The 24,958-nt window shown below is 45.2% G+C and overlaps 1 protein-coding gene across 5 annotated transcripts in view; it reads left to right on the forward strand.

Annotated features, from left to right (window-relative positions):
* NUP205 (nucleoporin 205) overlaps nucleotides 1–24,958 on the forward strand; it is a 1,504,202-nt gene that overhangs the window by 282,460 nt on the left and 1,196,784 nt on the right. For all 5 annotated transcript variants that reach the window (XR_004540594.1, XM_033957880.1, XM_033957883.1 and 2 more), the window contains exons 8-9: nucleotides 348–523; nucleotides 14,064–14,180. Coding sequence is in view for 4 of the 5 variants with exons in the window: in XM_033957880.1 (XP_033813771.1) it covers nucleotides 348–523; nucleotides 14,064–14,180 (293 nt within the window). In the remaining variant the exon portion in view is untranslated. The remainder of the gene's footprint in view (nucleotides 1–347; nucleotides 524–14,063; nucleotides 14,181–24,958) is intronic.

The following is a 24,958-nucleotide window of genomic DNA, read 5'->3' on the forward strand; positions in this document are numbered from 1 at the left end:
CATTGAGAGTATGTAGACCATTCTGTTAGCTTTCTACATCATTTATAGGCTTTTAAATCTTATTTTTAAAGATTTTTTTTAAATTCGGGGGTTAATGTCAATAATGCAATCTATTGTTAAGTAGTGTGTACTATAATCCAGAAATAAAACCTACATTTGATCAATATTTCTTCCTGTTCCAGGCTAAAAATGATTGGAACCAATATAGAAAATGTTTAAGGATAAATGTGATCTGGAATGAGCTGGAAAGTGTTGATATTTACCATGTTGTTTTTAACCAAATCTACATCCCTGATTATATTGGCAATAATGTGATTTCTAAAATTGTTTTTATCTTTTTTCCTTAGCTCTTGCAGAATTCACTGAAGCAGATGAGTTAATGGCTGAGCTGGCTATTAGTGACAATGTGTTCCTGTTTCTCATGGACTCTGTGGTGGCGTCTTCAAATTTCTACTTTGAGGAATTCTACATTCGCAGAATTCATAACCTCATCACCGACTTTCTGGTGCTTATGCCAATGAAAGTGAGTTGCACATATGTTTTAAACCTAAATATGCACTTGTATTGTGCATCAAGTATCTTTTTTTTGTTTGCGTACCTGAATATTTTTTTATTCTGAATGAAAATCACTCCTGTACTGAAGACAGTAACTGTTGGTCCCCTAAGTCGCAAATCTGCAGAAGTGTGTCACTCAAAAACTCTAAACTCCCCTTCTGTAGTAGAGAACTGCTCCATCTTCAGTTTTTCCTTCTGCAAGTGAACTCAGAATGTGTGTTTTGGTCTGCTCTGCTTCATTCTATTATTTTGGAGTATTTTTGCCATCAGTTTTCAAATTTTCTGCGTGACTTCGGTGCTTGGAGGTCCCCTTCTTGGGTTTTCTATGCCAGGGAAAGGACTCGGTCTTGTGTGGGTGGACTGCTGCTCCCATGCCAATCTCTTGGAGTACCTGTGGAGCCAGCCTACTTTGAGTCATTTTAAGAACACAGGGTCCATTCCCCTGGGAGCTTGCTTGCTTCCTGATTTATCAAAGGCTTGAGTGCAGGCTCTATGGCCCCTGTGTAACAAACCTTTAGGTTTCAGGGAGCAGGCTTCAAAGTTTCTACCCCCAGTGTGCCACATGGATATTTGGGGGGGTTGGTGTTCGCCTGACTGGCAGCTAGAAGATTTTCAGATGTTGACATGTTCCTCATTCTCACTGAGGCAGAAAGCTTTTCCCTGCAAGCTGACAGGCACCAGTGAGCACACCCATTGTTTCCTAAGGGGCAAATCAGGGGATTGTGTGGGGTGGGGGTGGGGTGCGTTAAAACCTTTTTATGAGTATTTCTGGAGTTAGGATTAGGTTCCCACTAGTGCTGACCGATTCACGATTCGAATCGATTCACCGATTCACTTTGGGTGAATCGATTCACCGATTCACTTTGGGTGAATCGATTCCTGTTTAAATAAAAATTGATCTCCCGATTCAGTGACTGAGTCACCGGCAAAGCAAAACGTTCCTACAGCGACCCTCCAGGCTGAAGTGAAGGAGAAGGCCGACGAGGTCGGATGACAAAGATTGTGACGCGCAGCGGCGTGGGGGGACTGAGCTTGGTGTCATTTTCACTCCCTTCCTGTCATCCTACCCTTGCCGCAGCTCCTTCACGCACCAACGGCTGCCGCTGTGGAGAGAGTGATGACCTTATGCAGTGTTCTTCCTAGGGCCTTTTAGCTGGGCGCTCCGCCCGGCTAATTTAGATGACCGCTCGGCTATCATCCGATCGTGAATTCTGCAGCTGCCGCCGCTGCTCAACATTAAATAAAAATCGGCTTGGAGAACTTATGCTCCGGGGCTCTAACGTGTGCGTGCCGGCTTCCCTTTTCTTCCCTCTGAAATCGGAAGTTATGTTCGAGGGGGAAGGGAAGAGAAGGGAAGCCGGCACGCACATATTAGAGCCCTGGAGCATGTGTTCGCAACGGGCTAAGGCGGGAGACAGGTCAGTGAAGCTTACAATTTGCTGTTCTTGTTGCCAGGTCCTGCCTACTTTCTGTTTTTTCTCAGCTTATGAAACCTCCATTTGAACCTTTTATCAAGGCTCATCTGAAGTACCTTACTTGGAAAGCGGTGTTTCTCATTGGCCTCACTTCTGCTCGTTGAGTTAGTGAGCTTCAAGCATTGGTTGCGGATCCACCTTTCACAGTGTTCCACCATGACAAGGTGGTCCTTCGCACTCATCCAGAATTCCTCCCCAAAGTGGTCTCGGAATTTCATCTGAATCAATCCATTGTTCTTCCTGTGTTCTTCCCAAATCCTCACTCTCACCCGGGAGAATCAGCTCTTCATACTCTGGATTGTAAACGTGCTTTGGCTTTCTACCTGGAACACACTAAGCCACACAGAACTGCTCCTCAACTTTTCATCTCCTTTGATCTGTTCAAGTTGGGACGTCCCATCTCTAAGCATACCATCTCCAACTGGATAGCGGCTTGTATCTCTTTCTGCTATACCCAGGCTGGATTACCCCTTCACAGTAAAGTCACAGCCCATAAGGTCAGAGCAATGGCAGCTTCTGTAGCCTTCCTCAGATCGACACCGATTGAGGAAATTTGTAAGGCTGCCACTTGGTCCTCGGTTCACACCTTCACTTCTCATTATTGTCTGGATACTTTCTCCAGACGGGATGGACAAACAGTATTACAAAATTTATTCTCCTAAGTTGCCAACTCTCCCACCTTCCCATTGCGGTTAGTTTGGAGGTCACCCATTAGTGAGAATACCTGCCTGCTTGTCCTGGGATAAAGCAATGTTACTTACCGTAACAGTTGTTACCAGGGACAGCAGGCAGCTATTCTCACGTCCCACCCACCTCCCCTGGGTTGGCTTCTCTGCTAGCTATCTGAACTGATGAGACCGCCCTGGTCTGGGCGGGAAGGCACTCGCGCATGCGCAGTGCGGGCGACTCGAAACTTCGAGTTTCTTCAAGCAAAAAATGCTTGTGAGGCGTCCGCGTCGGGGCTCCGTTGGATCACGTCACCTATTAGTGAGAATAGCTGCCTGCTGTCCCTGGATAACAACATTGGTAAGTATGGTATGTAACATTGGTAAGTATGGTATGTAACATTGGTAAGTATGGTATGTAAATATGGTAAGTAACATTGAATTTTCTTCCTTTTGTTGTCTGGTCATTATTCAAATCATGTTGGTCCCAGACTCTGATTGTTTTCTGAAATCTTGCTTGCCAGGGTCTCCTGCCCATTTGTCGTTTCCTTATTTCTCTGTGATAACCATCCATCTTCCATCTCTGCCCTCAACTTCCATTTTCCTTCCCTCCCATGGAGGTCTGGCATCGTTTCTTTTTTTCATCTCCATCCCCGCAGCTGCAGCGATGGATCACCACCATCCACAGATCCACCATCTCTCCTTTTCTCAACTACCTTTTCATCCAGCATCTCTCCCTCCTTCCCCACCACCCCAGGGTCCACCTGCTCTCCCTTTTTCTTCCCAACTACCCTTCTATCCAGTATCTCTATACCCACCCCCCTCCACACCATCTCTTGCTTCCAACTAGAGAGCTGCACGGGAACGGGGATGACGGGAATCCCGCGGGACCCGCGGGGATCCCGCGGGTTCCCCCTTTGGGTCACGGGGATCCCGTGGGGACGCCCCCTAGGGTCGCGGGGATCCCGTGGGGACGCCTCCGAGGGTCGCGGGGTTCCTGCGGGGTTGGATCGCAGCGGGGTTGGTCGAGCCGCGAGGGTAGTCTTCTTCTCCTTACCTGCCCTGTCGCAGCACACATCCGAACGGAAATCTTCCCGATGTCAGCGCTGACGTCGGAGGGAGGGCTTAAGCAAAGCCCTCCCTTCCTCCGACGTCGGCGCTGACATCAGGAAGACTTCCGGTCGGCTGTGTGCGGCAGGGCAGGTAGGAAGAAGGCAATGGCGTACGAAAGAAGGGGGAGGGGGCGGACCGCCCCGGAGAATGTGCACAGCCGGTCAGATCCCCCAATCGACCGACAACAGGCCCGGCCGACAAATCTCCCTGCCCTGTAGCCGCGAATCTAAATTACCTCTTACAGCAGCTTCACTACTCCAGCTGCTGTAAGAAGGTAATTTAGATTCGCGGCTACAGGACAGGGAGATTTGTCGGCCGGGCCTGTTCTGTTGTCGGTCGGGTGCAAAAGCGCCACAAAGGTGGAGGCAGGGAGGGAGGAAAGGTGGAGTGGAGAAGAAAAGACGCTTAAGGGGGGAGAAGGCCGCTGAAAGTACTGGGGAAGACAAAGGGGTGGAAAAGAACGCTGAAAGGACATGGGGTAAACGGGAGAAAGGGGGCGAAGGACCCTGAAAGCACTGGGGAAGACAAAGGGGTGGAGAATGCCACTGAAAGGACATGGGGAAGGCAGAGAGGGGAGAAGGATGCTGCCTGACAGGACATGGGAAAGATGGTGGGGAGAAGGACACTGAAAGGAAATGGGGAAGAGGGAATGGGAAGAAGACGCTGGCAGGGAAGAAGACAGAGGTGCCAGACTATGGGGGGAGCGGAGGGAAAAAGATGGGTGCCAGACCAATTTGGGAGGGGGGAGAAAGGGAGAGGCACAGTAACAGAGCAAATGGAAGACACAGAGAGAAGAGAGGCAGTGGATGGAAGGAATTGAATGAGAACATGAAGAAAGCAGAAACTAGGCAATAAAGGTAGGAAAAAAATTATTATTATTTTTTTTTTTTTTGCTTAAGGATAAAGTAGTATATTAGTTGTGTTGATAAAAATTTATAAACATTAGAGGCTCTGGTAGAAACCCGTTTACAAAGTATGTATTCTTCCCAATTAATATTTCCAAATTAATAAAGTCTTTTTGCTTATTTTTAAATGGGTTTCTACCAGAGCCTTTAATTCAGTAGCATAATTAAATGAAATAACTATTTCTGTAGTTTATAGGGACAGGCGGGGACGTAGGGGATTCCTCACGGGGACGGGTGGGGACGGAGGGGATTCCTCGCGGGGACGGGTGGGGACGGAGGGATTCCTCGCGGGGACGGGTGGGGACGGGTGGGAGTCCTCACGGGGACGGGTGGGGACGGGTGGGACTTTGGCGGGGACGGGTGGGGACGGGTGGGATTTCTGTCCCCGCGCAACTCTCTACTTCCAACTTGTCTCCCTTTCTGTTTCTTCCCTTCTTAAATCCCATTGTCCATCATCTATCTCTCTCTCCTCTGTTTTAGACCATTATTTCAAACCCTCTCCCTCCCCCAGTCACATTTTTTGAACCCTCCTTCCTCCTTGTACGTCTACACTAGGGCCCCTACCCCTGAAGGCATGACCCCCCTGAAGGCCTGCATGCCCCCCATGTCCAGCATTTGTTCTATTTTCTTCCAGTTCTTTCTATGCCTCTCTCTCCTTCCTTCCTCCCTCAACTGACTCACAAGCGAAAACAGGAAGCCAATGGCATGACTTGAAAAGAGGGGTGATGTGGCCAGCTGTATTTTGGACCAAATGCAATCCTTTCATGCCTAAAGTAATACCTGTAAACAGAGAATTGCAATAATCAAGTCTTCTTGTAATCATGGACTATCTTGATCAGATTGTATTGGTCCAAAAATGATCTTAATTGACGGACCATGCGCCACTGATTTAAAAAAAAAAAAAAGCATTTGTCCAAGGAGTGTAATGGGTGCTGGGTTTAGCACGCCTAACCATTCTGAAATGTTAATTCCTTATGGTGAAAGGGAAGCAGCATATTTTACCAAAGTATAGCACCTATATGAAAGTTGCACTGACTACTAAAACTGCACAAATCGCTTTGCACGCTTGTCCAATTTCTCATGTGAACCTCAGGAGCCAACTACTGCAAGAGCAGAGACTTATTAGTAAATAAAGTTGTTGGGTTAAAATTAAATTTGAGCAAGAGAGAGAACTGCCATACGAAAAAGTCGAAAAACAGCTCACCAGCGCGTGAACCTCCGCCCTGGGCAACCAGACTCACACACCGCAAAGCATCCGCCTGGGTCGCCCTCTCTCACCATGGCAGTGCTCTGCCTGCCTCCTGCATCCGATTGGCAGTCGAGTCTCATTTCCTTCCCCCGGCACGCCTTCACCATTGGACGTTTCCACCATCTGCAGCCACAGGAGAGGGGCGGTAGGAGGCATAAGCAATGTTCTCCCCAGAAATTTTTTCCATCCGGGTGGCATGAAAAAGTAGCCGGGTGGGGGCGGGATGGGGAAATTTGGTGGTGGTGAAAATTAAGGGCTCCTTTTACAAAACTGCAATAGCGTTTTAGCGCGTCCAGAATTGCCGCGTTACACGGCTAGAACTAACATCAGCTCAATGCTGGCGTTAGCGTCTAGTGCGTGCAGCAATTCTGCGCGAGCTAAGCATGCGGTAAAACCGCTATCACAGTTTAGTAAAAGGAGCCCTAAATGTGTACTATTTGTATTAGTTAATTATTATTAGTTATTTTCCAAATCTCAATATGACTGCCTTTCTTAAGGTTTGATACTTGTTGCATAATATTTTTATTAAATTTAAGAAGTATCCAATTCTAGAAGTGAATAATTAGATATTTGCCCTCTTTCAAATGGTATAGAGCAGCACGTCTCAAACTTTTTAAACTCCGGCACACTAAACGGAGCAAATGTTTTTTGTGGCACACTAAATGTAGCAAATGTTTTTCATGGCTGGAAAAAATTTCTGGGGAGAACACTGTTGCCGTTACTTTGCAAAGTCCAATCACGTCAAAGAATGATGCTTATCTGGGCAGTTGTATAATAAAAAGAATGGATAAGATAACATGAGAAGTGAAATTGTCATGAATCAGAGGGATACATACACTGTAGGTCCTAAAAGCAGGCTTGTGGATTAGATATAAACTATGAAGGCAGTGGCGTATCTAGCATATGTGACACCCGAGGCCCATCATTTTTTGACACCCACCCATCTGTATGAAAAACTTGATTTTTAGTAACAATCCACACATCACACAAGAGTGTACCTAGGAAAAGGCAGCATCTTACATATTGCAGTGAGCAGTAAATCTATACACCCATTGTAAAACTAAACAAGCCAGTGGCCGGTGCTAAAAAAAAGCTCTACAATTTTGTAAAAGGGGGATAAAATAGAAAAACGTAGACAAAGGTTAAATTGAACCACCAAGAAACTGGACTCTGCATACAATACAACATCACAGAAACGGCAATGCATCTCCCCTAAAGCCAAAAAAATAAATAAATAATTTTTTTTTCTACATTATCTTCTCTGGTTTCTGCTTTCCTCATAGTCTTGTCACTCTCTTCTTTTTATCCACTGTCTACCCTCTCCCTGCCCCTTCTATATGGCATCTTCTCTTCTTGTATTCCCCTTCCATCTCTCCCTTCACCCCTATTAGTCTGGCATCCATCTTCTTCCCTTCCCTCCTTCAATGGTCTGGCATCTCTCTCCTGTTCTTCCCTTTCCTCTCCCACACACCCATGGTCTGGCATTTCACTCTCTCCTCTCCCTTCCCCCCACTTCTATCATCATCTGCCCCCTTTCTTTCCATCCAACCCAATTCCATCCAGTATCCTTCCCCCTTATGTCTCTCTCTCCTTTCCCTCCTCCACCCTTCCATACCACCCTGACCCCCTTTTTCTCCCTCTACCACCCTTCTATGCTCCTCTCTCCCTCCAAACCAGCAAGGTCCCATGGTGACTGATTCTGCTGCCTCTGCCTCTGAAAGATGTAAGTGACGTTGGAGGGGGTGGGCCAGCAGACGCAGGGAGTTGCGGCAAGGTTCCGCAATGACTGCAGCTGCCAGTCCACCCCTTCCGACGTCACTTACGTCTTCCGGAGGCAGAGGCGGCAAATGCAGTCATCACGGGACCTTCCTGCACTTCAGTGCTGCTGCCGACTCTGCTTCGGAATAAGTACGGCAGCCACGCTGAGGTGCAGGAGCCATTTAGAGCAGCTCGGAAGGTTTTGGATCCAGCCGGCTGTGTACCCCCTAGGGCTGGCACCCGGGGCGGTCTGCCATTGTATGAGGGGACAAAAAATAATAAAAAGGATGGATAAGTTGACCGATTTAAACATGTCATACAATTATAACCACAAAAATGTCATAAAATGTAATTCTAAACTCAAAAGACTCCAGACGAAAAGCAGACTAGAAAGGAAACCAGAAAAGATCAAACCCATAGTACTAAGATTCAAATGCTAAAATCGGACATGTCCATTATGAAGAGACGTGTGGATCACTGCTAATTATAACAAGTGAGTCTTTAAAATATGAAACGGTAACGGAGAGCCAGACCTGGTGGACGGAAGTGATAAATACTGGAGCCAAAACCAGGGCACCGTGATGAAACTTGAATGGAAATATGGATAGCTATTTATAGTTTTGAGGAAAATTGCGTTGCGACCATGTCATAGAAAAGAATAAATAATGTTTAAATTAAAAACCAAGAGCATAATGTAATACCGAGCTCAGAATTAATGAAATAACATGCTAAAAGAACTTAACCCTCCCCCCCTAAAATAGGGCATAGTCATACTTAAAATGATGGCTGGTTACAAACAGTATGCCTAGACTATATAGACCTAAACAGGGCAAAAGTAAACGTATGGGAAATGAACAGCTGATAATACAGAGTGTATCTTGAAAACATAAGCCGATAGTAGCTCAAAGACAAACTGACCGGGTAGATGAAAAGTGAAACCTGGGAAAGATCTAAATTATTGTTCAAATGAGCTTCTATTAAAATCAAAGAATAAAACCACAACATTCGGGAAAGTAAAAAAGGGAGAGTAAAATGGACTTACCAAAAAGGTCTCTGTACTGATGAGATAAACTCGTACGCAGAATAAATGTAAACACGCGACAGTGGGGCTATGATATTTGATCCGTTGAAAGAGGCACCAAAAAAGTGTTGGCAGTAGATTGGATGCACACTGATAGGGGAGGGGCATCAGGCTGTTAAAAAAGGCTGCTTTAATAAATAAATGAAAATACTGGTGAAAAACTAAATAAAAAACCAAAACCATGATAAAATGCCGAACCTGACTGCAAGTGGTAGTGAAAGTAGCATAAGGCACCCATAGTACTGTTTGTGCCAGAGCTGCTTAGAATAAAGAACCGTGCTGTACATGAGGAGAAAAAAGAAAGAATGAGGTGATAAGATGTAAAGTGCTGGCCCCTCACTGCACCACTTGATAAACTAAGGAGCGATGTTCTAGAGAAGGGATGTCCATAGTTTTTGGGCTTGCGAGCTACTTTTAAAATGACCAAGTCAAAATGATCTACCAACAATAAAATTTAAAAAAAACACAAAGCACACTGTACGCATAGAAAATGTTAATTATCATTCCTATTCCGTGCTTTTTCAAAGAGGTCAAAGCAGATGACTCTATGCACTGTCACCTCAGTAACAACCATACAAAAATAGACAAATACCCCCTCCCTTTTTACTAAACCACGATAGCAGTTTTTAGCGCAGGGAGATTCGCTGAATGCCCAGCGCTGCTCTCGATGCTCATAGGCTCCCTGCGCTAAAAAACGCTATTGCGGTTTAGTAAAAGGGGACCATAGTGCAAAATATAAATTCTCAAAACAGACACATTTTGATCACTAAATTGAAAATAAATCATTTTTCCTACCTTTGTTGTCTGGTAGTTTCATCAGTCTCTGGTTGCACTTTATTCTTCTGACTGTGCATCGACTATTTCTTCCCTTCTTTCAGCCTCCTGTATGCTTCCTCTCCTCCAGACCTCATTCCCTCCTCCAACTTTTTCTTCCTCTCTTCATGGCCCCCTTTCTTTTTTCTCTCTTCATGCCCACTTTCTTTTTTTTCTGTTTCTCTTCTTTCCTTCTATCTCCCTGCCTGCCTTCTTTCTTTCTTCTCCCTGCCCTCCCCTAAGCCACTGCCATCGGGGAACAGGCCCCCAAGTTGCTGCCACCATAGGATAACAGGTCCCAAAGCTGCCGCTGCTCCAAGCTCTCCCTGTGTCGGGCCGACCAGCATTCCTCTCCCCGACGTCAATTCTGCCGTCAGAGAGGAAGTTCCGGCCCAGCCAGGCAGCAATTGGCTAGCCAGAACTTCCTCTCTGATGACAGAATTGATGTCGGGGAAAGGAAGGCTTATCTGCCCAAGATCGTGATTGATCTTTTGGGCACCCCCGTTCTAGAGAAATGCTGCCGGGTCCTGCCTTCGATCAGAAAGTAGGCAGGACCTGGCATCAAAAACAGCAAATTGTAAGCTTCACTGATCTGTCACCAGCCTTAGCCCATAGCGAATGCATGCTCCCTGGCTCTAACATGTGCATGCCGGCTTCCCTTCCCTTCTCTTCTCTTCCCCCCTGGACATAACTTCTGGTTTCGTAGGAAAGAGAAGGGAAGCCGGCATGCACACGTTAGAGCCCTGGAGCATAAGTTCTCCAAGCCGGTTTTTAATGTTGAGCAGCGACGGCAGCAGTAGAATTCACATTCGGTTGATAGCCGGGTAGCCGGGCGGTCATCTAAATTAGCCTGACAGAAGCGGAACCCTGGAGGGAGTTGGCGGATCCGCCTTTAATCTCTTCGCATTTCCTCCTGTGAATACAGTTGTGAGCTGTTTGCCGAGTTGAAGTCATTTGAACTCACAGCTTGTCTTCCCCTTCAATTCTCACTGCAAAAAGGAAATTACACCCAAATTATATCTCCAAAGGGCACCTGGTGCTGCAGAGCAAAACGATTAAGCGTCCATCACGGTGAGCTGCCAAGCCACGCCATCAAAAAAGGGATGGTTAACAAGAATAAGAATGTTATAATGCCCCTGTATCGCTCCATGGTACGACCTCATCTGGAGTATTGCTTTCAATTCTGGTCTCCTTATCTCAAAAAAGATATAGTGGTGCTAGAAAAGGTTCAAAGAAGAGTGACCAAGATGGTAAACAGAATGGAACTCTTGTATGAGGAAAGACTAAAATGGTTAGGGCTCTTCAGCTTGGAAAATAGACGGCTGAGGGGAGATAATGATTTAAGTCTACAAAATTCTGAGTGGAGTAGAATGGGTAAAAGTGGATCTATTTTTCACTCAGTCAAAAATTACAAAAATTAAGGGACACTCAATGGAGTTACAGGGAAATACTTTTAAAACCAATTGGAGGAAATGCTTTTTTTCACTCAGAAAATAGTTAAGCTCTGGAACGCATTGCCAGAGGTTGGTAAAAGCGGATAGCATAGAAAAGGTTTGGACAAGTTCCTGGAGGAAAAAGTCCCTAGTCTGTTATTGAGAAAGACATGGGGGAAGCCACTGCTTGCCCTGTACTGGCAGCATGGAATATTGCTACTCCTTGGGTTTTGGCCAGGCACTAGCGACTGGGATTGGCCACTGTGAGAACGGACTACTGGGCTTGATCGACCATTGGTCTGACCTAGTAAGGCTATTCTTATGTTATTTTGCCTTGCATTGCAGCCCTTTTGGACAAAGGTAGTAGCTACTTTGGCTCAATTGCTGGGAAGACGTGTAAGTACTACCCCCCATACTTGCCTTCTGGGCTTACATAACCATTGTCCGTATAATGGCAAACTAGACTGTTGCGGCTGGGCTTTTCGGCAGCTAAATGTTTGTTTGTTGTTTATTGGAAAAATATTAAAGCACTTGGTCTGGCTGAGTGGAGCTTGAGATTACACATGCTGGGGACGATGGAATTAATGATTGCATAGAGGAAAGGCTATTATGTACAATCGATGAACACTTGGTCCATATTCTTGGACAAGATAGATACCCTCTGTTGTTGATCCTTTATATGTGGTTTATTACCACAGATTATGTCCCTGCACTGGATCCCAAGATATTTTCCTATCAATCCTGAGTAAAGGGGATACAAGTGGGGGTGTGGAGGTGGGTGGGATTCTGGGTAGGAAGGTGGTGGCCTGCTGCTCTAACTGGCTCTCTGTCTATTGGAGGATATGAGACTCTCTGATGGATCTGAATGATTCATTATTGATGTTTGGAGTTGAGTCATTTTCTATATTTGAGTATGTTTACTGTTCAGTAGAAAATTTTTTGGATTCTTCTGTGTTATGTGCTTCTTTCTATCCATGGACAGTGTGCTATATACTAAAGAATGACACGGGGAAAAAATCTGTCCCCATCACTGCCCCGTTCCCAGCCCACCGTCCCCTTCACCGCCCCATCCCCGCCATTCCTGTCACCGTCACTGCCACCCCCTTCACCGCCCCGTCACTGTCACTGCCATCCCATTCACTGCCCCGTCCCCGCAGCATCCATACAAGCCTCAGTACTGCAATATTTAGCTTATTCCTTCCTTATAAATCAAAGTTCTGGTTGCTGAACTGGAGAAACAGACGTTCAGCTGGCAGGGCTTTGTTTATAAATTTTTATCAACACAGCTAATATACTACTTTATCCTAAAGCAAAAAAAAAGAAAAGAAATAGAAATTTTTTTTCTACCTTTGTTGTCTGGTTTCTGCTTTCCTCATCTTCTCATTCAATTCCTTCCATCCACTGTGTGTCTTCTCTCTGTGTCTTCCATTTGCTCTGTTACTGTGCCTCTCCCTTCACCCCCCCCCAATTGGTCTGGCACCCATCTTCTTCCCTCCATTCCCCCATAGTCTGGCATCTGTCTTCCCTTCCAGCGTCTTCTCCCCACTCTGTCTTCCACATTTCCCTTCAGCGTCTGTTCCTCTCCACCCTCCTTCAACATCTGTTCTATTCCTTTCCACCACCACCCTTCTCTCCCTCCTTCACCATCTGTTCCTTTCTACCACTCTTCTGTTCCCTTCTTGCGGCCTGACTAACTATCTATCTCCCTCCTTCCCTCTTACCTTCGTGGCATATGAAAATGTAATTTGTGCAAGCCGCTTAAGCCTGCGAGCTCGGTCCCCGTCCCATCCCCACAAACCATCTCGCTTCTGTGATCCTATTTTCCCCATTTCTAATATCTCCCCTATGTATCTGACATTGCCCCCCCTGTGTCCATATACCATCCCCAAGTATGTCCCCTTTATGTCTCTGTCCCTATGCCCTCATGCACATAATTTCCCTTCTGTTTCTGTTACTTTCCTGTGTTCAGATTTCCCACCTCTTCCTATTCCACACCAATATGTCTCTTCTCTGAAACCCCATCTTCTTTCCCTCTTTCTTCCCCTGCTTCCCGCATCTAGCTCACCTGCCTGTCCTCCTCTTTCTTTCTTTCCTGCTATGAGTTTGTTTCTCTCCCTCTTCATCCCCTTGGCCCAGAATCTCTTTCCCTTTCACTTCCTCGTGTGAGCTGGGAACATGCGCAATCGCGCGGTCCAGCATCCCCCTCCCGCCTGATCGCAGCGTTCTGCCATCTCCCTCCCTCCACCTCGTCTTAGATGCCGAGTTTGCCGACTTTAAATTCTTTTTCTCCCAGCCGCACGCTTTCAAAAAGCCGCACATGTGCGGCTGCTCAACTTGTTGAAGCTTCTCCTCTGACGCAACCGGAAACAGGAAGTTGGAGCAAAGGAGAAGCTTGAACAACTCGAGCAGTCACGCATGACACAGCTTTTTGAAAGCGTGCAGCTGGGAGAAAAAGAATTAAAGTCGGTATCTAAGGTGAGATGGAGAGAGGGAGATGGTGGAACGCTGCGATCAGGCATGAGGGGGCTGCTGGACCGTGCGATCCATGATTGCCTCACTGTGGAGACAAGACCATTCACCGCTCTACGGGGCGGTGAATGGCCTTGTCCCTGTCCCCGCGGAGACCACTATTTTTTCTCTCCTTGTTTCGGCGGGTTACCCGCTGCTACTCGCGGCTAGCCGCGGGTTACAACCACCATGTCATTCTCTACTATATACATAAAAACTCAATAAAAATGTAAATTAAAAAAAAAATAAAAAGCACTGAACATGCCTGTTTGGAGTCATTCCTTCTAATAAAAAAAGAAAAAGTAACAAGGATGTTCATGGAGTATGGGAAATGAGTCATGGTAAAGGGGCCATTTTAGATAATGTAACAACTTGATAGAATTGTTAAAGAAACTTCAGTTCCATGTTATTTGTTTTGAAAAATATAGTGTAAAGAACTCCATTGAAAAGTAAGATAGTTTTCTTTATTCATTTGAGATTTACTTTGAAAAACTTATTTCACTTGCAGGTGAAACAGTTGAGAAATCGAGCAGAAGAGGATGCTCGATTGATCCACATGAGCATTCAGATGGGGAATGAGCTGCCAACTTCCTTACGGCGAGATCTAGAATATCTCATGCTTTTGGTAAGACCTACAATGAAGTGTGACAACACCTTTCAGTGGTAGAAAAAAGAGGCCATGCATTTGGGCTTGGAGGATGAGATGTACAGTGTCTGCATCTATGAGCCAAACTTGTTTTTTTCTGTTACATAGAGCATTTTGGACTCCGGTTTGTTTACAGAAGTTAGATAGCTCTAAATCTAATAGATGCTGGCACTGTCATCTTGAAGCTGGGACATTAGATCATTTGTTATTCTATTGTCCATTGATACTTGCTTTTTGGAAATCAATATGGGGTCAAATAAATAGTTTGTTAGATAATCCGGTGGCATTTTCCTTTGACACCGTATTGTTTGGCATTTCAATGAGGGCTAAAAGCCAAATATATTCTAATAATAATAAGCTTCTACTCATTATGACAGGGTTGCCATACAACAGATTATGAATAATTGGAAAAATTGAGATAGGCTGAATTATAGCTTTTGGTGAAACTCTTTGTGTCACATATTTAAAATGGAAAGGATAATTGCCATGCAACAGGGAAATTTTAAGAAATTTCAGGTTATTTGGGAGCCATTAACAAGATACTGTAAAGATTAAAATTACTGCATAGAATAAATATTAATTTTTTCCCTTTTGTTCATACACGTCCAGGGTGGGGTTGGGGGGGGATATTTTATGATTTCTTTTGTTTAGGAATAATTTTTGGGTATAAGGGATGGGGAATATTTGATGTGAGTTAGAATTTGATGATATATTAAGTGATATTAAAGTATAAAATGATTGTAATATATGTTACACTTATTGTGAGTTTTAAAAATGAATAAAGATTAATAAAAAAAGAAAAAAGAGGCCAACCAATATACTTTTTAATAAATAACGTTAATTAACTATCTATACATCAACAATAAACCATAACTGACACTCCCTTATTTTGTCTGTACATCTGCTTTAGAGTTATAACTAAATATAAACTTCTTCTCAAATTGCTGCCATTTTCTTGATATATGAACTTCAAGCAAATAGCAGTTTTATTGATTGCCTGTTTTATGTTTAAAATTTAATTTGCAGGATTTACGAGGGTGGTTGGAAATGTTTGGTGAAAAACAAAGTTAAACAATGTAGTCTTCATTGATGGCTTTACACTTAGTCCAGTGAGTTTTCAGTTTTTTAATAAGCTGTTTTTCTTATGATAAGAAACTCGCTGGCCTACTTGCTGGGCTAAGTGTATAGCCCTTCATGAGACTTATGTTGTTTACATTGTTTTTTTACCAAACTTTTAAAATCATAGTTGTGTACCTCGCTCAATCTGATTGTTCTTGGAGGGTAACAAAAACATATTTAATCTATTTTACTCATGAAATATAGAATAAAATTAATAAGTCCATGTATTTTATGAAAGCTGTCTGGAAATACCGTATACGAAAGCCGTTCAAAAAGTATCAGGAGGGGGCGTGGCCAATATGTGAGCAGGGAAGGTGTGTTTTTCCTGAGCTCCGTAGCTCTCCCTTCCCTCTGCTTATTTTGAACTATTTTCTGCTTTGGTTCGCGACCCGATTTGGAGCGAGTGACCTTGCTTCCCTTTATGGACAAGTTTGTCCGAAAAAACAGAGCCGTTATGTCCACCAAAAGTGCTAAGAAGGACGGGACATGTGGGAAGGCCCAGGCTTCAGCAGAGGAAAAAATGGCAGGCGGGGCTGAGGATTCTGACCCTGTTACTGAACCGCTGGTGTCCAAAATCATAGCGGCAGTGGTCTCAGCGTTGGGCACGAGATTAGACACGGTTACAGAGACCTTAGCGACTTTGTCCACGGCAGTGCATGCGTTTAACAGCAGATTGACGGAGGTGGAACAGCGGGTGAGCTCGGTAGAGGACTCTCTGAATGCAGTGCAATGTGAGCTTGCTACGCTGCGCGCCCAGGTGTCTGCTTGCACGGACAAGATTGATGATCTGGAGAACCGTTCCCGTTGGAACAACTTGCGCCTCGTGGGCATACCTGAAGTGGTGCCTGATGCTACTTTGGCTACTGTCCTGGAGAAGTGGCTTTCGTCTGAGCTCTTGGATACAGCTGCTTTAGGCCCTGTGCGGATTGAGCGGGCCCACAGGCTGGGTAGGAAGGTAGATGGTGCTGCAAGACCACGCATTGTCATCCTGCGCCTGCCTAACTTTGCCATTAAAGACCAGATTATGAAATCCTACTGCAAGAAGAAAGATCTTACGTTCCAGAATCAGAGGATCCTTGTTTTCCAAGATTATTCCGTCAAGGTGGCGTCCCTCAGGAGAGGGTTCTCTCCTGTTTGCAAGAAACTGATGGACAGGGATGTTTGTTTTACTTTACAGTTCCCGGCCAGGCTTCGTGTGCTTTACCAGGGACAGCCGCATGTGTTTGACACGTGTGAGGCGGCTCAGGCACAATTGCTGCAGTGGTTCCCGTCCCCGAATGGCTTGGCCTGAGTTGCCCGGCGGACTGTGCTTGTGTGTTCTTCGTTTTCCGGCTCTTGCCCTCCTACTGCCTGGGAGTTTCTGTTTCACGGGTGGCATAAGGGGGACTGGAGACTTGTAGGGGACACGAGGCTGGCATCTTCATAGCCTGTGCATTCCTGGGCATGGAACATAGGTCTGCCTACTGTTACCCTGTACATTTGCTGTTCTGTTTCTGATTTTTTCACTGTTCTGTTTTATTTGGTTCCTGGTATGCCGGGGTTGCATATGTAGGGGGGAGGGGGGGAGCTATTGGCATGGGGGCACCCTCGATCTGTTTGGCATAGTGGATGGTGATTTGACTCAGGGGGGAATGGGTGGGGGGAGGGGGGAGGTTGGGAAAGTTGGGGGTGGGGGTCTGTGGGGGGGATGTGGATGTGTTTGATTCTTGGGTGAGTGAGTGTTTGGGGTGAGGGCTGGGCGCCCTGGCAGCAGTTTTTGTTTATTCTGCTTGCTAATCCTTTCCGCAGGGGCCCGTGAGAGGTAAGAGGGGACTTCGCTGTGTCTCATGGAATGTTTCCGGGATAAACTCCCCAGTTAAACGAGCAAAGATCCTTCAGTGTCTGGCCCGCCATCAGGCAGACATTGCTGGTTTACAGGAGACTAAACTCTCTTCGCTTGAGCATGCTAAACTCAAGCGTTCGTGGGTTGGTCAGTGTTATCATGCCTCCTCATCCAAAGCTAAGGCAGGGGTGGCTCTTCTTATTCATAAGTCTGTACCTTTTAATATGACCAAGGTCATTTCTGACCCAGAGGGACGCTATGTGTTGGTTCAGGGTATGCTCCATCAACAGCGGGTACTCCTAGCCTCTGTCTATGCTCCTAATGTGGCACAGCATTCCTATTTCAAAAGGCTTTTGGGTACTCTTCTCCCTTTACAATCTCAGTTCTCTGCTCCTCTGGTTCTTTTGGAGGACTTTAATTCTGTACTTGACTCCAGTCTGGATTGTTCTGGGGGGTCTTCACGCAATTCCCCTAGATCTGATAATGGACTGCAGTCTTTTATACAGACCTTGGATCTGGTGGATGTGTGGCGTACTCTACATCCTGGGGACCTTGATTTCACTCATATTTCTAAGATACATCACACATCTGCTAGGATTGACTATACTCTCCTTTCCCGTTCTTCTTTTCACTGTGTCTCTGGGGCATCTATTGGGGCCTTGGCTATTTTGGACCATGCTCCGATATGGCTTGACCTGCTGCTGGGGGGGGGTGGAATCGGGGGGGGGGGGTGGATATAGATGGAGATTTCCTGCAGCTCTTTATCATGACCCTGATTTTTCCTCCTTCAAGTCCTGGAGAGATTTTGTTTCATTCAATGGGGAGCATGTGGAGGATGGGTTCCTTTTTTGGAGTACGGCTAAGGCGGTGTTGCGGGGGGCCATTATAGAATATAGCTCCCGTAAGCGTAAGATTTTAGCTTCTAAGATTTTGGATTTGGAACGGAGGGTTAAAATCAGCCATCAGTTGTTTATTCGTTCTCCCACCACACAACATCGGCATGACTTTTATACTGCCCAGACGGCTTTCAATACCTTATTGCATGAGCGGGCGTGTAATTCTTTATTTCATTCCAAATATAAATTTCATAGGTTTGGTAATAGGCCTGGCCGAATGCTTGCCAATTTGACTAAGGGTTGGAGAGGTCCTACTTTGATCTCTTCCCTGCGCTCTGCTCCGGGACAGCTTGTGACTCAGCAATCGCAGCTGGAGGCCCTTTTTGTTCAATATTATCAAACACTATACACGGCAGAGGTCGTGGATAAGGATCAGTTGATTGAGGACTTCCTTGATTCTCTGGCATTACCCATCTTGCCGGCTGCCGCTAGTGAGGTTTTTGAACCTCCCTATTTCTTGGGAAGAGATTCTAGATGTTGTGAAGAGGCTTCCCCTGGGTAAATCTCCGGGACCCGATGGGTTCAGTGGTGAATTTTTCAGGCTTCTTAGTGGCTACATTGTGGACTCGCTTTGTCGCTATTTTAATCAGGCCATTGAACATGGCTCCTTTCCCGAGCTGGATAATCAGGCTCTTATTACAGTTCTGCCTAAGCAGGGAAAGGACCATAGCCTGGTTGAGTCCTACCGCCCTATTTCCCTTATTAATGTGGACTTAAAAATACTGGCCAAATTGTTAGCGGACCGCCTGGCTCCTTATTTACCCACCTTGATAAAGGAGGATCAGGTCGGTTTTGTGTCGGTAATGTACGCAAACTTTTGTTGGCTATGGCACATTGTGACTACCATCGAATTCCTTCTCTGGTCATTAGTTTTGACTCGGAGAAGGCATTTGATCAGGTCGAATGGGCCTTTCTTTTTCCGTTATTGGCTAGATATGGGATCTCGGGGTTCTTCATGCAGGCCTTACGAACCTTGTATTCCAACCCGGCGGCAGCGGTGCTAGTTAATGGTTGTCCCTCCTCAGTATTTCGACTGGAGAGGGGGACTAGGCAGGGTTGCCCATTGTCCCCACTTTTATACATCTTGTTTTTGGAGCCTTTATTGATCCGGCTTCGGCATCATCCGGATCTCTCAGGGGTGGCGGTGGGCGGCTCATCGATCCGCTGCATGGCTTTTGCTGACGACATTATGGTTATCCTTACGGACCCGAAGAAGGCTCTAGGTCCTTTATTGGATCTCTTTCATAGTTTTGGTGAGCTCTCTGGATTGAAGCTTAATGTCTCTAAATCGTAGGCTATGGCTTTACATCTTGATATCGATGCGGTGTGGCCTCTTTTTCCACTGAGAGCGACACCTCTCCAGGTTAAATATTTAGGGGTCTATGTACCTTCAGCTCTGAATCAGTTGTTTGAGGCTAATGTGGGACCCTTACTTAAATAAACGGTTGAGCTCCTACGTCTTTGGAGTGCACTCCCTCTCTCTTTGTCCGGGCGTATCTATTTGTATAATATGATGCTGGTGCCTCGATGGTTGTATCTTCTACAGACCTTACCCTTATGGTTGAAACGTAGGGATTTGGATGTTTTGTATAAAGCGTTGCGGACCTTTTTGTGGGGTGGCAGAAGGCCTCGCCTACCACTTCATGTGTTAATGTTACCTCTCTCTATGGGTGGATTTGGTCTGCTTGATCTTCAGCTTTATAATTTGGCCTGTGGGCTGAGGGTTCTCCGTGATTGGTGTCTTGAAAGTTCGGTTGCCCTAAATTATCTACTAGAAAAGGATTTGTTGGGACCGGTGGCGGGGTTGTATGTCCTTCATGCTCCTTCTATCCGTTTGCCCCTGCCTAAACAGACTCATGTTGTTTGGGTCTATATGCGCTGGGGATGGAAACTCTTGTTTAGGAAGTTTTCTTTGAACTTTAGTGAGACACCGTTTCTTTCCTTGGTAGGAAATCTGGACTTTACTCCTGGTTCGGAGACTCGCACTTTTAGTATTTGGTATGCCCTGTGTCTGGCTTTATGGGAACCGGTGGCCCCTAAGCTGAGCTATTATATCTCGACCTTACTGACCTTGTGTCCTGATACTCAGACTGGTCACTTGGCACGCGCCTGGAGCCAGGACATGCAGAGTGACATCTCGTCGGATGTGCTTTCCCATGGTTTTGGCAGCATTGCGGCTGTTTCTTGGAGTATGATTCATCGGGAGCAGGAATATAAGTTGTTACATAGAGCTTTCATTTCACCAGTCCGAGCCTTTCAAGCGGGTTTCGCTGACAGGGATACTTGCCCTAAGTGTGCCTCTCCTGGACCCACGTTGGGGCATATGTTTTGGACCTGCTCCTGTATACAGCGGTTTTGGTCTCGGGTTTGGTCTTATCTTCGTTCGTTCCTGCCGAATTTTCCAGCTTGTTCTCCTTTGATTGCTCTTTTTTATGTACTGGATGGGATGGGATCTCTGCCCGGAGGGCACCGTTTGTTTGTCCAGAAAGCTTTCTTACTGGCCAAACGGGCGATTTTAGTGTGCTGGCAGGAGCAGGCTATCCCAACGGTGGTACAATGGCAACGTTCACTCTTTGAATTGGCCTTGCTGGAGCACCGGGCTGTGTCCGGTAGGGTTCCCCGTAGTTGGGATCGTTTTCAGGAGATTTGAGAGGCTTATTGGACGGCTTTGCCGCACCGTTCTAGGAGTTTACTGCTTAACTCATAGGATATGGGGGACTGCACCTCTTTCTTTCTATTCTATTCTGCTCTCTGGTGCTTGTTGCTTGTTTCCTCACTCACTCATACATACCTGTGTTTTTTCTGACATCTTTCTTCTTGTTGTGCCTTCCACATGGGAGGGGGGGGCTGGGTGGGTAGGTTGGGTATCTTTGGGGTGATATTTATAAAACCTTTTCTGAGCACTTGATTCTTTATGGCACTGTGTGACTGTTGTATTCTTAGTTGATGCCTTGTACTTAGGGTTTGCCATGGTGTATTATTGCTCTTTTGGCACGGCTGCCTTTTGTTGTGTTCTGTGTTTTTTTCTTGATTTGCTCAATAAAATATATTTCCAAAAAAAAAATAAAGTATCAGACCTTTATTCATTAAAAAATACTCGTATTCAGATACAACAAGCTTGTACTAATCTCCTTCAAAGTAGTCCCCTTGGGCTGCCACACACTTCTTGCAATGGTTCTGCCACTGTTGGAAGCAGTGCTGGAATGCCTCTTTTGAGATTGCTCGCAACTGGTCCGTCGCATTCTGCATTATGTCTTCTCTTGACTGAAATCTGGTCCCTTTCAGGGGCATTTTCATTTTGGGGTAAAGCCAGAAGTCACACGGAGCCATGGCGGGAGATTAGAGAACCTGAGGAATCACAGCTGTGTTGTGTTTGGCCAAGAAACTCCATATCAAATGTGAAGAATGGGCATGTGCGTTATCGTGATGGAGCTGCCAATTGCCCGCTGTCCACAGGTCTGGCCTTTTGCGTCTCACAGCGTTACGAAGGCAACGCAGAACCTCTTGGTAGTACCCCTTGATGATGGTTGTGCTGTGTGGTGCGTACTCGTGATGAACCACGCCACTGGAGTCAAAGAAGATGGTCAGCATGACTTTGACATTGCTGTTGATCTTCCTTGCTTTTTTTGGCCTTAGGGATATTGAATGCTTCCATTGTGATCTGAGTCGTACCTATGAGCCCAGGACTCATCACCAGTGAACACTGTGCTGAGGAAATTTGGATCACTGTTCACAATCTCCAGCATATCCTGTGCGATCTCCAAATGGTGTTGCTTCTGCTCGATCATTAGCTGTCTATTGAATAACTCAAATTCTTAAAACCAGCTATTAAATATTTAATACACAAGTATTATCTGAATTAATTCAATTTTAATCTTATCTCCCACAGTTCATTTCATTACAGTATTTTTACAACTTACCAATACTTAATTTATTAACGAATATCAGAATAATTTAGTCAGTGAACCTAATCCCTATCACTCACACTCATACTCACTTCCCAACTTTCATACACATACACACACATAGATGAACCTAGGGTAGACATGACCTGGAATAATTTTACTACCCCTACCTGGCAACAATTCTGCAAATTTTATTCAAAATACCCCAATTACTATTGCAAATTAGATTGTTGCCCACCAAATATTATGAAAGTTGCTCCAGTCGCCTTCAAAGCCAAATTACGTAATTGGCTTACTTCTCTTCTACTGTCGGGTACTTTCCCCGAGACCTTAGGCCAGATTCTAATCACTCCGTTCGTAAAAAATCACAAGGACTCTATCAAGCTAACATCGAACTACAGACCCATCGCAAGCATTCCCTTTTATATAAAGCTGATGGAAGGTTTGATTAACCAGGACTTAGTAACCTATCTGGATAAATTCAGCATACTACATGATAACCAGTCAGGTTTTCGTTCCGGGTTTAGCACTGAAACAGTTATTGCCTCACTGCTAGATTCCCTCCATAGCTTATTTAGCTTATTTAGTCAGGGTACAAGTGTACTAGTTCTGCAATTTGATTTAAGTAATGCCTTCAACTTAGTCGATCACGTCATCCTAATTACTGTCTGGAGTCAATTGGACTTTCGAGTAATGTGTTAAAATGGTTTCAGGGTTTTTTGAGTAAATGATCATACCATGTTTACAGTGACAAGAAACAATCCTTCAGCTGGGTTAACCTATGTGGAGTCTCGTAGGGTTTCCCCCTATCCCCTACACTGTTTAACATTTACCTAGCCTCATTAGGTAATCTACTGCAAAGCTTAAAAGTCAAAATTTTATATCTATGCTGACGACATCACTACAGTTTTTCACCTAACAAACCTTACTTCTGAGACTAAGAACCATCTGGCATCTATTTTAAAGCAAATTGAACAATGGATGGCCGAATTCAAATTGAAACTCAACCCAGAAAAAAACCAAATTCTTCCTAGCGAGTCCGAATGACAAATTCAAAGATTCTTCAATTTCTTTGAATGAACAAGCCTTTCCAATTGTCTATTCCATAAAAATTCTGGGAGTGACTCTGGACCGTTACCTTATTCTAGATGCGCACACTTGATTAAAAAAGGCTTCTCAACATTATGGAAACTAAGAACCACCAGAAAGTACTTCGACGCAACTTCATTCCGTTTACTAGTGCTGCCCGATTCACAATTCGAATCGGTTCACTGATTCACTTTGGGTGAATCGATTCGAATCGGTTCAAAACAAAACAAAAACTCGGCTTCCCGATTCGCCTGATCCTCCCCCCCTTGCCCCCTAAGCAGGAGCGGCAGCTGCCGCACCTGCTTTAGAGGGCAAAGGGGGAGGGTCAGTCGGGAAGTGCTGCTGTCAGCCTCCCCCCCCCCCCCCGGCTTCCAGCTTACACCCCCTGGCCTTCCACCTCCCCCACTGGCCTCCCTGCACTGTTTACCTTCCAGGAACAGCCTGCAAACAAGATCGCGGTGTTACCGATCTTAGTGCCGCTTCGGAGCTGTTTACTCCATCGCGGTTCCACCCCTCCTCAGCTTGTGGGTTTTTTGGCCAACCAAAATGTCTTTTATTTCAGAAAGCCTGTATGATTGGGCATAAATGTATTATGCAATTTTGGTTGCAGAAAGAATCTTCAAGTTTTTGGCATTGGAGGAATCAATTACATCGCTTATTTTAATTTGAGAATTGGGAGGTTCGAGGTTCGCCTAAAAAAACTTGTCTTTTTATGGAGGTTTGGGATCCTTATATTCAGAATCTTTCACCAAAAATACAAAGTTTGGTATTCAATGGTTTATTAATTACATTCCAGTTATTTATTTTAATTTTTTTATTTTTGTCAACTTTCATCCTGGGTGAGGGATTTCATTTAGGGGAAGATAGCGGGTAGGGGATGGAATTAAGGAGGGTGTAGATAAGATTGAATTAATTCATATGGAAATTAAATTTGAAAGAATGATTTAAATTTGTATGAAATATTATTGTGATTCTTATTGTATTGAATGTATTTTTGTATTATCCTATTGTACTGATTATTTAAGAACATAACATAAGAACATAAGCAGTGCCTCTGCTGAGTCAGACCAAAGGTCCATCATGCCCAGCAATCCGCTCCCGCGGCGGCCCATCAGGTCCATGACCTGTAAGTGATCCTTTATATCCTTCCATCCCTTTTATCCTTCCTTATCCATTTCCTTCTACTGTACCCTTCTTTATCCTATATCTTCCCTACCTATATCCCTCAATAACTTTTTCTTTCAAGAATTTATCCAATTTCTCTTTGAATCCCTGTAAAGTACTCTGTCCTATCACTCCTTCCGGAAGCGCATTCCAGGTATCCACCACCCTCTGAGTGAAGAAATACTTCCTGGCATTGGTTCTAAACCTGTCCCCTTTTAGTTTCTCCGAGTGCCTTCTTGTTCTTGTAGTTCCCCACAGACTGAAGAATCTTTCCCTCTCCACATTCTCAATGCCCTTCATGATCGTATATGTCTCTATCATGTCCCCTCTGAGTCTCTGCTTCTCCAGGGAAAAGAGCCCCAGTCTCTCTAGCCTGTCTGCATATGAAAGGTTATCCATACCCTTTATCATACGTGTAGCTCTTCTCTGGACCCTCTCAAGTATCGCCATATCCTTCTTTAGGTACGGCGACCAGTACTGGACACAGTACTCCAGATGCGGGCACACCATCGCTCAATACAGCGGCATGATAACGTCCTTCGTTCTGGTTTTAATACCCTTCTTGATGATACCCAACATTCTGTTTGCTTTCCTTGAGGCCGCTGCGAATTGTGCTGTTGGCTTCATTGTCGTGTCCACCAGCACTCCCAAGCCCTTTTCAAGGTTACTTTCCCCTAGTACCAACCCTCCCATTATGTAGCTGAACCTCGGGTTCTTCTTCCCTACATGCATGACCTTGCATTTCTCCACATTGAAGCTCAT

This window comes from Geotrypetes seraphini, chromosome 9 (assembly GCF_902459505.1).
Source record: "Geotrypetes seraphini chromosome 9, aGeoSer1.1, whole genome shotgun sequence".
Classification (NCBI taxonomy): domain Eukaryota; kingdom Metazoa; phylum Chordata; class Amphibia; order Gymnophiona; family Dermophiidae; genus Geotrypetes; species Geotrypetes seraphini.